Below are 12503 nucleotides of genomic sequence, written 5' to 3'. Positions count from 1 at the left end.
GCACAAAACCAGCATAATGCTTTCCCCAGTTGTGTAATTTTTACATAACAGGCCTGCACTTAGAATTCTGAGAGTCATAACAAATGTGACACATAAGGTTTGATGTTGGAAATATGAGGGGATATATCACCTTAGTCTTATCGCTGGGTGTTTGTCTCGTCTGTTTGCCTTTGTCTCGGTTGCTTTGCTACCTAATTTAAGAGTCTGTCTTCTTCAGAATTCAGCGTCTTGAATAATTAACCTGGAAATTGCAGTTCAAAGCAGCAGTTGTAGTTGTGTTGTGTGTCATCTGGTTACAGATTTGTGTCTTTGACAAAAAAAAACCAAACAAACCAGCGGTTGCTAAATAACTGGCAAACTTTTTTTAATGGTTGGTGTTCCATCTGTTGCTGCTGAAAAGCAGTGCCAATGCATGAATAATTTCCGTTGATAAAATTAAACTAGTCTACAAACCGTGCTCCCTGATGATCCACCAGCATATATTATCCTCACCTCTGTGGCTCCCCGTCATCGGGTTTGGTTCATTTAGGTTCGCTGGTTTTCTTTCTGTGGAATTTAAAACTAAATATCACAAGAAAGGTGAAGTTTCTGATGTATTTGTTTAAATTACTTACTTTAGGATTAGTGGCACTTAGCCATATTACCCAGCCGTAAGTAACATCTGTCTGTGCAGTGTTCCCTCTTTAGAGAGTTTGTGTTAAAGTTATTGTTTCTTGCATCGCTGTAGACGATGTAAAGTTGCGTACTTTTGCTCTGTTATAGCAGCTGCTCATACTCTGTGTTTAGGTCCAGTTGATTGTAGTTGACTTCTGCCGTGGCCTCAATTTAAGCTGAGGAAAAATGTTGAGTTCTCATCTCATCAGATGTCTCAGAGTGGTAACATTTCCTCAGTGGGTGACCTCTTCCTCTCTCGATATGTTTACACTTCTCATTGCTGATTTACTTTCTGTCTGTCTTTCTTTCTTTCTTTTTTTTTGATCTCTTGCCAAAAATGGGATTTTATGAGATTATATCTCTGTATGTTTGCACAAATAATGACTGCTATGTCTGCCCTCTGGCTGCAGTACGTCTCCTCTCTCTTTTCTTTCTTTTCTTTTTCTTTTTTTTGCATTATAAGTATTGGAGTAAAATAAACTGTACTGTCATCTAATCAGAAAAAAAAAAAAGCCTCTGACGACTTTCATATCTGGTATTAAAGATCTGGTAGCCGTGTGAACAAAATTAGATTTCTGTGCTACTGGACACGTTGACATGTACTGATGTAATGGGATGAAAGACCTCACTGAAATGAAGGAAGCATAGCCTCTCGCTCTACATTCTGTCCATCCTTACCTGACTTTAAGCAGACAAGACAAATGAGACAGCACACACACACACGAGCATGCAGCGTAGTTGTTAGCAGCTTTGTAGCCCTGGCCCAAAGCCAGCTCCCTGTCCGTCTGTCTGTCTGTCAGACGGAGCATGCTCATTACAATCTTGACAACATTCCACTGAGGTTGCCAAGGATACCAGGCAGAGCTGGCAGGACCTGCGTGTATGTGTATTTGAGTGTTTAATAGGAACTCACACAAATATGTAGACCAGTGTTTTGGTTATATGACCACACACACACACACACACACACACACACACACACACACACACACACACACACACACACACACACACTCTCTGTCTTTGCCTTTGCTCTTTTTCTCTCTCTCCCTCTCTCTGTCTCCCTCTCTCGCTCATTCTTTTCTCTCTGTAGATCATTGTTAATCAGTCTCGTCCCATCTCCTCTCCACTGGCTGTCAGTGGCTTGTCAGAAGCCCGTCAGAGCCCCTGCAGTCCGTCACACACTACTGCCGTTAATGACATCTGATGACACCCATCGTTGAAGTCACCCACTGGAGATGACTGGGGACTCGGCGTGCTCGCAGCTTAGGAATCGTTTCTTTTGTTCAGCCCTGCAGTGTGTTTAAAAATATATCTCCAAACATAATTCTGCTTTACTTATGTGCAGACTGTTTGTCTTTCAGCTCGCCTGACCTCCTTCACCTTGCTTTTCACAGCTCCCTTTGAACTCACTGCAGTAGGAGTTTACATCAAAGGTCATATGAAAACCCTGAATCCATCAATAAATACTGAACTGTTTAAAAATGGTACATTTAGGATAGACGTACAGCTAAGATAAAAGATTGAAAGGTCTAACTCCTTTCAAATACCAAGTTATTGGCATAAATTTGACTAGTAAAACTATTTTTTCTGGAAAAAATATGTTAAATACATTCATGCTGTCTGCAACATGAAAAGCACAAATTGTCCTTTGTGCACAAACTCTGTAATATTTTCGAAATGTTCAAAGAAGCCACGGGAAAGGTTGAACCGCTGTTCAAAGATGATAATCATTAGGCTGCTCTAATAGGCCTCTTTTTAGTGTCTTCCTACATCCTTCCACACCGTCTTCACTGCTTCATCCCCCCTTTCATACCTTTGCTCCAATTTGTCAGCGTCTTCGTTCATTTCCTTACATCTTTCGTAACCCACCCACTTACCTCTTTCCTGCTCCTACTCTCCCTATTGAATTAGTCCTCCCCATGCACCTATGGCTGTATTGTTCCCCTGTCAGGGTTTATGGTGACAGGCTTATGGCAGAGCCCATGCTGTGCTGGGAACCTGGCATTGCTCGCCATATCTCTCCCCTGAATTCTCCTGTTTTCTCCTGTTGTCTTTTTTTAAACTTCCCTTCTTTTTCTTTGGCCCGTCTCACTGTCTTTTTATCTGTCAGTCTCTTTCCCATAAGCAGCAAATTCTTTACGCTCTGTCGTTGTTCTCATTTTGTCTTCTCCAGAGGAGGAAGTGGAAAACTTTGACGTGTCCAGTCTCCAGGAAGAGGCTCTGAGGAATATTGAGGCTGACAGCTTCTGGTGCATGAGCAAACTGCTGGACGGGATCCAGGTAAGCTGTGTGTTCAGCCTGTGCAGGTTGCCTCACAACATTTTCAATAATAGGTCTTAAAGCCACTACATGAACTTCCAGTAACAGATGCTTTACCATATTACTGATCCTCTTTAGTCATCACTCTAAGCAGAGATGGAAGAACTGAAAGGGTGTTCACATATTAATCTCTTGACAAGACATCAGATATCTGTCAGCTGGCTAGCTTTTGTTAGCTAGCTACCTGTTGTTTAACCTGTTGTTTAACATTTAAGTCCTCTCTTCTTCCACAGTTTCGCATCTTGTAATCAGAAATTTGTCAACACACAAAAAGAGCTCAAATTGTGGTGAAAAGTCTCATTTTTCTTTTTTTCTTTTTTACCAACAACTACATTGATAAGTGATCAGTTAATAGTTGATTTGTATAGTTAGTGTTAATGAATCAAAACAATGAAATGATCTTTAATAATGTTCACTAATCAAAAGTAATGTCAAAAAATCTGTTTATTTTCATCATAACTTTGTTTAATGAAAGGTAATTCATTCTTGATTGCATGTTGTACTTGAGTTATGTAGAGCTTACAAGAGATGCTCAGGGTTATATACTGATGACACCAGTAAACATAACATCCTCATTCCAAGATGTCACATACCTTTGTGACTTTTGATGGTTTTAAAGTAGTAAGTTTTAAACCAAGCCATAATTGTTTTAATTAACCAATTTATTTTAGTGCCTAAAATTAGCTGTTTTTTCGTGGCTTTATAAATAACTTTATAACTCATAAAAGCTGTTCGTAGATGCACTACACTGTGTTTTGTAAGTTGTATTATAACTTCACAGAAACCATCCAGACAATGTTCAAAGAAGTAAAAAAAGCTCATTCTTAACCAATTAGAAAACATAAGAAATAAAAATGTTAATTAAGATGAACAATATTAAAATAAGCCAGTAGTTCATTACAGTTAACTCCTGTTTTTACCATTTTTTTTAATGATATAAAGTTTTGTTGCCTCATTTCTTATTAATGTGACTTCTGGACTGGATTATATTACATCTTCTGGTCACTCCCAGATGGTCCTGCTGAGAGTTGAACTGAAAACCCAGCTCTCATGAAGGAGTGGCTTGACATGGCATCAGTAAAATATAACACTAATTATGCTTTGGTTGAACATTTGATTAACAAGTCCAAAACAGCCTTCAAAGAGAATGACAATGCTCAGCTTCTTTTTAATCTCCATACAGCGTGGTAGTTGCTTGTGAATTTTTGGTTTCGGAGGGTTGCACATAATGGACGACTCAGCCAGTAGCTACCTGACATTAGAGCAATGTGGATGGAGCGGGGATTTGCAACACTATCTGACCATCCAACACGCAGTTTGGACAGACCATAAATCCCACCTAACGGCACCTTTCCTCTGTTTTCCTTGGTTATAGACCATTAATTTGAAAAATAATTGCATCTTTCCACTACATAGGGCAAGTTTTACACCATAACTCTTTCTTCAGCATGATTTTCTTCTGCTATGTGTGCGTGCATAAAATAACGGCTGAGATAATCGGCTGTACAGACGGTGTGGAATGTTACAGCGTTTTGGTGGGCTGGTATTCCTCTCTGTTGCAAAGCTGGCAGGACTTCTTGTGTAAGCATTACATACAGTCTTTCTGTGTGGGTTTCAGAAATGTGATCGTCTTGCATATTCTAAAGCGTGCCCGAGTGTCTGGAGGCCAGATAATTGCATACAGTCCACATCACCAAAATTCATTTTGTTTCATCATTTCTTCCCAAACCGTCTTGCCCACGAGCTCTGTTAATCGACCCGCTCTCAGCGGTCATGGTTGAGCCATCTGTCAATTCTAAATGTGCTTGCCTGGGCTGGCGGTACATTTGCTCTCAATAGCAACATTGTTGCTTAGCATCCCCAATTCTGCATCCATTTTGAAATATATATTATATATGTTTTATTATTTCTTGCTGTGTTGTAAGATTAAAATCTTTGAAAAGTCATTTGTGCTATCAAAAAAAAGTAGCCAGCCCACTTCCCTTCATCTTAAAGCAGCAGCATTTTAGCTCCTTTTGAGATGCTAATGATACCAAAGTCAGGCGTCTCCTCAGGCGTCTCTGTGTAGCTACAGTGGCAATACGCACCTTAGTATCACTAACATGGATAATAGGTTAACTGGATACATCCAGATTAACTGAAGTGTTTCATTTTTAAACTGTTGTACATCCCGCCTAATATCACACTTGTACACAGAACGATGTGTGCTGCCAGACGACTGAAAAAGCTGCACTTAAACTGAGCCTCTGTGCGGTTAAAGCAGTTGGCTCATTACCTGATATTTGACCATCAAAGTCAGAAAAAGCACAACCTCAATTTATTAGCAACTGTTTTCTATTTAAATGCAGTTATAAAGATAGTCTCCCCCCCCACCCCTTCACCCCCATTTAGGACTACTTTATGGACCCTGCATCTTGCACATCTCGTTTTGTATTTTTTGCGTAGTCATTTATTATTATCACTGCAGCTTATGAATCACACATCACTGTCTTTTGTGATGCCAAATTTGTTTGTGATCTATCACAAATAACAAGAAAACGCATAGATTTCTGTCAAATGAGACAACACAGACTCATTGCCTTTAGGCATGCCGATCATGCTTACTGCTCTGCTCCGTCACCCTCCAGAGGCTCATTCTGAGGCAGAAAAAGAAAAGACTGCAATATCTTAACAGATGTTTATCCATGCTGTTTAATAGATACAGCTGTGCATTGAAAATAGTGTTAATCAAATACCAAAGGTAATTCGTATTAAGGAGCATATTTAAATACAAAGTCCATAAATAACTATCAGTTGGTAGGCTATTCATTCAGGAAATTAATAGACGCTGGGCCTTGTTGCCCCTGAGAGAGAAAGACAGAGAGCTGCAGAGCAGAGGAAGTAAGAGAGAAGAATAGAGTGTGTGTCTTTGTGTATGTTTTTGTATGTGTATGGCTGTCCCCACGCTTGTGTTTGTTTGTGACCTTGGCTCCAAACTAATTATGTGCAATGCACCAGGGAAGCCCATGCTTCCCCCCTAATGCTTTTTAAACAATCTGACGGAGGCTGAGTGCCTCCGCGCCATAATTAGTTGGTGATCCTTGCTCTGACCTCGTCTTAGACCCTCTCACATCCACTATACACTATTACACTTAACTGCGGCCATGAAGGTGGGGGTCCAGGGTTGGCGGGTGGCAGAGTTTGTCTGTGCAATTACATTTGCAAGCTGCCTTCTAAGCACCTTATATTTCCAGTGTTTTGTGTGGAGCCTGTGCCACACTGGTGTCAACTTGTTTTGAACCAACTGGTGCAAAGTGTTTAAAGTTTAATTGCATAACAATGCAGAATAAACTTTTAAATGGGGATGTTTGAAAACCACTAAATGGTTGGGAAATTTCATGAAGAGAAATGTGTCTTCTTCCATCCATCCATGAACCACAGCTGGTGTGCTTTTCTTGCTATTTTATGTAATTACCTGGTGTACAGTGGAAATACTTTTTTAAAACTGTAAATTGGCCATTAGCTCTGGTTTTAGTACTTCACCACCACGCTTCTCTCTCACCTAAAAGTGAACAGAGTATTTTTGGCTGTCAATTCACTTAAGCAGCTTCTCTAATGAGCTGCAGTTTTAATTGGCAGCAGTGCAGCCCCCGCCTCTAAAGAGCATGCTGGGATGAAAGATAGGTTGGAGAGATCCAGGCTATTCTGATTTTGATGGCAGTTTGATGGTTAAATGATTGAGGATTGATATTTATCAGTCTTGGCGTGACCTATTAAGTGCTGTTAAGTGGATGCGCACTTGTGTACTTGTGTGCATTTACAACTGCCTCAACCATATAACGGCACACAGTCCAAAGTGCTTCTCCAGTGCCTCTTTTATTGTCTCCTACGGTTTTGATACGCTGGCCCACTCTTTAATTTAAGGAAAGGAAGTAATACCATTGCACAGATAAGAGCTGATGGTTCACAAAAGCAAACATCAATGTGACAGACATCATGTAAAAGCCTGCTATGTTTTCCAGCTTAAACTACGGGCCGACTGATATCAGATTTTTTAGACCAATACCAATATTTGATTTAAAAATCCTGTTACTGTTACTTACTAAGATAATGCGTCAGTGCAATTAAAAATAAATAAATATTTGTTTTATGTTCACAACAAGTCCTTGTTTCCTCATTTGCTCTTTTCCTGACTCTGCTTGGATCAGCTGGTTGTATTTCTGGTCTTCTGCCAGTAGGGAAGTTGTCATCTGGTGGACAGATTATGCAACATCAACATCAATCATACCATAGTTGATAGGTGTTTCTACTTTTCATTCACCAGCTGTTATAAATACCATACCAATATGGCAAATAGCTCATAACGGCTGATATATCTGCCCCACTAATATATGAGTAAAGTTAGAACCTCCCTGTATGTTACATTTTGAGCTCTCATGTGTTAAACCTGTTATGCTACTTTACTAAAATCTGCTTCTCACAAAGTGTTTCTCAGAAGCACTTTGTAATGATTTGCTCTTTTAAAATAAAGTTAAGTCAAGGTTTTAGTTTATTTCAGTTTGCTCTGGTTGTGCCTTCAATTTAGGCTTTGCTGTGTTGTCAGCTTCTATGATGGTCTTTAATTTTAAGATACACTGAAAAGCTTAATAGAGGCAGGAGTTGAAGAGGGATCATCTCTTTAGCAGGAACGGGAAATACAAGTGGACGGCGCTCATGCTCATTTAGCTGCTGTGAATTTTTATACTTTATTCTCATTTATGATCAACCTTGATCATAAAGTGATATTTTTTCATGTATACTGCATATATCCTGCATTAAACAGAATGGTATTAAATATATGGACTGAAGAATCTAATAGTTTTTTGATATTATCCTTCACATCTTTCTTTGATTTCATCTCCACTGAAAAGCAATTAGGAAAAGACAGCTAACATTTTTCTGACATAATGAACGAAACATGACACAATTAACTGAGTTACTTACCTAGAAGAAATTGTTCAAATGGGCCTAAATTTGCTACTTTTTGATTTTCTAGTCATACGAATAAAGTGTTTTTAAGCCTGCCTGGATCTCTAAGATAATACATGAACCCTCACAATACTGTAAGAATTACAATGAATTTATGTATTCCTTGAAAAGAAAATAGGTTCTACAAATGGCTACATTTCACTAGTTGACACACAACTCTGTTAGACTGCCTGCCTGTTGCCCCACTCTCTCTAGCAGCCAATTAGCCTTACACTGTTCTAAATTGGACAGCGCCTCTGGCTAACTTTACTAATTTAACTTGTTAAAATTGTTCCATATCTCCTGTTTCCATGAATCTAAATGAAACCGTCATCTCTGCTAATATTGCATTGTTGATTTAAACATGTCTTCTTAATCCTGGGCCATAATATATTATTAATGTTGCAATAAAAACAGTCAGTCAAAGCCTGAGTAATTTAATATGTGTCATTTTACAGCACAGATAGCTCCCACCTGCATCTCTTGCTGTCTAGCAGCTACAGTATGTGGCTCCCCTGCACAGCCAGGGAGCCTGTGTCTTACCTGCCATGCCCAGCGAGGGAAATGAAGTCAAAAAGTTTAAAAAGTCCATTATTCCGCCAGCACACCCCTGAGGGCTCTCAGTTTTAAAGCCAGCAGATGAAAACCTGCCTTTTATGCTAATTCTGCAGATATGCCTTTTGCAGCACAGGCTCTTAAATGTATTTTCCCAGCACAGGACCTAATTTTGAGATATTTAATTTCGCCTTGGGATGTGAACTTGTTAATACTTCAGCGGTTGTCTTGACAAATGGAGGTCCTGCATGAAAATGTCTCTGACCCCTTTTAGGTTAAAGTGCCATGCTTGGACATGCTACTTTGTGCTATGATGCAGACTTTGGAAATGTAGATTTATTGCCCCCCATCAAGCACAGCATTGGTGCTTTAAATTTAACTTCTCCTTCTTGTGGAGTCGTGAATGGATTATTAAAGTTTATTAAAGTTTTATTAAAAGTCTCAGCAGGAATAATATTGGGCAGCTTTTTCAGCACTTTCAGGATTTTATATACACACCGTGCACTGTATGCTGAAGTTGATCATTTCCAGAGGAAACTATATATTGTCAAGCCCTGGTCCCATGAATGCTTCTGCAGTTAAGTTATGACCAAATAAAGAGTAATGAAATGGTATGAAATATAAAAATATTAAACGGTCAAACGCTCCCTCTCTTACTACTGTGCATGAGCTGCCTCCAACTCATCCTTTGGTGCACGATCCAATCGTAATGTGTTCGTTCATTGTCAAGGCAACCATCTGTTTCCACGGTTGCAGTAAAGATGGGGGTCTCCCCAGAGTGAGAACAGGGGTCCGAGGAATGACGTGTAGCAGACGGTAGCCAGACCAAACCAGACGCCATGTCCTGTTCTGGTTTCCCCAAGGGTCTCCTACCGTCAACCTGGGCTGTCACTCAGTGCAACACCTACACACACACACACACACACACACACACACACACACACACACACAAGGAGTGATCTGCCAGCTGGTGTGTTTGTGTGTGTGTGATGCTTGACAGAATGTTTGTGTGTTGTGTGTTTCCTAAGCTTTTTTAATGAGCCTGTGTATGTAGCCACTGTTGGAGGACAACTTAAGATTGAACACATTCACCTGCTTTTATTTTTTTTAATAATTTTCAGTTATACGTTCTTGTCCTGCTTCATCTGTTATTCTTTGACAGATTAAGTAGTATCAAATTAGCTGAACTTGTTTGTGTGACGGGTCAGTGGAAAAGGAGGTGGTAACAGCTGCTGAGGAGAAGAGGTGAGGAGACAGACTGGAACTGAAAAATCAGACACAGAAAGAGTGGATGGATAAAAATTATGTAATAAGGATGGTGGATGCTGGATGAGAACCTTGTTAGCAGGGAGACGAGCAGTGTTGATCGTATTAGGGGGCATGTAAAGCCAGCTCTTACACTGAGGCAGTGTCAGAGTTCACTGATAAGCGAGAACCTTATAACCACCCCTGCCTAATATGCTGCTGGTTCTTCTTGTGCTGCCAAAACAGCTCTGACCTGCTGAACCTTGGAATCTACAAGACTTCTAAACCGCATGTCCTATGGTATCTGGAGCTAAGACATTAGCCGTGAACTCTTTAGGTCTTGTAAGTGACGAGTTCAGGCCACCACAGATCAGACCTGATCCAGCACATCCTGGTTTTTGCCCACCATTCCTGCATCCAGTGCTTTTCTACAACAATTGTTTATTTACAGCTAAATATATTTCAGCTCAGTTGTTACAAGATAGTTTTTATTCTTTGCCTCTGTGTGGTCATAATGTGGTCTGGTCAGTGTACTTAACTGACATTTACTTCTATATAGAAGAGTGTTAACTTATTAAACTCTTGCAAAGTTGTTGAACAAAGGAATGAGTTTGCATTCTATTTAATGTCCTTTTTTAAAGACTCAATTGAAGTAATACAAGTGATTATATAGCAATCGTTTGCAGCAACAGTCGTATTATTTTGCACATTATATTCCAAAATAATATGACTTATGATCATATGACTTAGAACTTGTGTAGGGAAGAAGAACTTCTGTTTAACGGGAAAAGATTTCTGGCAGAACAATGAAGGGGCATTCATACGCTGCAGCCGGTTAGTGGGCAAAGAAAAATAGAGGAAAGAAAAGCTTAGAGAAATGCCAAACAAAGACAGGTGCTAAGTGACCAACAGGATGAATCCGATATGGATATTCCTTGCTGTCAGGCTATTGATGTTTGCCTACCAGCTTTATTGATAAATGCAGCTTAGTATCATCTGGATAGCAGCGGAAATGTATGCGGTGTGGTTTGTTTTTTGTTTGTTTGTTTTTTAAATAACATAAATAGAAGTGGTCCTAGCACACAGCCCTGTGGAACACCATTCGTAACTTTCTAATATAGCACACACAGCACTGTGCATATCCTTTAATCCCAGTCATGTGTTACAGCTTCTGTAATAAACCTTTGCAATCAGTAGTATCTAATGTTTCTCTGAGGTCTATCCAGACAAGCACAGGACAGTTTGTTTGAAGCTATTAAAAGATCATTAGTAACCTTCAGTAGTGCTGTCTCTATGCTACAATAAACTTTTAATCCTTACTCAAACTCTCTAAATAAACCATTCATCTGTAAACGATCACATAAGTGATTTGCAACAATTTTTTTGTGGGTTTTTGTGTTAAAGGAAGGCTATGAAAGTACCACTTTAATTACAGCAATGTTGCAATAGCTGTTATTGTTTGCTTCTATGTTGAGCTGAATTGTGCAAGAGACATGGACAGACCAGGTTACGGTCTACTTTCTTCAATGACCTTATTTCTTAGAAGTTACATAAGTGAGAAATGTGGTTTCTGTTAATAGTTTTAGGTAATTAGGGAAACAGGTTCAGATGTAGATGCTGGTCATTTAAGTTCACAAGGTTTGAGAGAGGTTTGTCTCTCTCATTTCTTTGTCTGTTACCAGATACAGTTTATAAGATGTAGAAAAAGCAGATTTCTACTTCAGACTAACACAATATAAAAGAAGATTAAATGTTTTTTTTATATAACCTGTCTTGTTGGGTGGGGTGGGTGGGGGGTTCTGTCCATATATCTCTTTATACTTTAATTTCAGAACTGTATAAATTGATATTTTCCTTTAGTCATTAGACATCCAGACTTCTCAAACTCTAAGTATTGACTAAAAAGAAGGAACTTCTACAAGAAGTTTAAAATTGGCAGCTGGCAATTATCCAAAACCTTTTGATCAAAGACTAAATTCAGACGAATAAAAAAATCAGAGAAAAAGTTCAGAGCCAGCATAAAGTATGACATTAAAGATGGATCTCAGTCCAGTCTAAAACATCTTAAACTGTTTGGTGGACTGCCATTCATTTTAGTATAAATATCCATGATGCTGGGAGGAGGAATCCCAGACTTCCTCTTTACTGTGAGCCTGGGTTCACATTTGGTTTTTACTGAAATTTTCATGACTTTTCTTGCAGCAACGCCAGCAGGTCTAAAACAAGTCCTGAATGGATTGGCACAGCAAAGCTTGGAATGAAAATCTGTGCTTCCCAGATAATAAATCCTTCTCTATAGGGATTCATAACCATCTCATTTGTGTAAAAATTGGTCATATATGACAAGTTATCCATTAACATAACACTGCCGCTATTAATCACAGCTCCTTTAGTGTTAATGAGCAAATGCTAGCAAGATTTGCTAGAAGCTAGCAAATCTAAGAAGCCAGAAACAGTGAACGTTTGCATTTTAAGGTTTAATTTAAAACACGCTGCCGCAGATAGTCTCACCAAACCTCTGCCTCAGCCATAGCTCCTTAACCTTGTTGATACTCTTTACTAATAGTCACACTTAGGCTTTTTTAGGCTTAGTATTTCTGCATCTACTTTTATAGAGAGGCTCATTACAAATGACTGTATCCTATTGTAGTGTGTGAAAGGGTGTGTCATTAATTCTGATCGCCAATGTTTATGTATATACCTTAAGGTGACAAACGTTAATATAAGTGGGCCACTGCTCT

General features: G+C 39.2%; 1 protein-coding gene across 3 annotated transcripts in view; it reads left to right on the top strand.

Moving 5' to 3' along the window:
• The window catches only part of tbc1d22a (TBC1 domain family, member 22a), a 168997-nt gene that overhangs the window by 97636 nt on the left and 58858 nt on the right, over positions 1-12503 (top strand). For all 3 annotated transcript variants that reach the window (XM_085387797.1, XM_085387796.1, XM_085387795.1), the window contains one exon: positions 2831-2937. In XM_085387797.1, the coding sequence (XP_085243923.1) occupies positions 2831-2937 (107 nt within the window). The remainder of the gene's footprint in view (positions 1-2830; positions 2938-12503) is intronic.

This window comes from Rhamphochromis longiceps, linkage group LG17 (assembly GCF_057381845.1).
Source record: "Rhamphochromis longiceps isolate RC_006_pf linkage group LG17, R_longiceps_female_GT1.1, whole genome shotgun sequence".
Classification (NCBI taxonomy): Eukaryota; Metazoa; Chordata; class Actinopteri; order Cichliformes; family Cichlidae; genus Rhamphochromis; species Rhamphochromis longiceps.
This window is presented reverse-complemented; position numbering and strand designations above follow the sequence as displayed.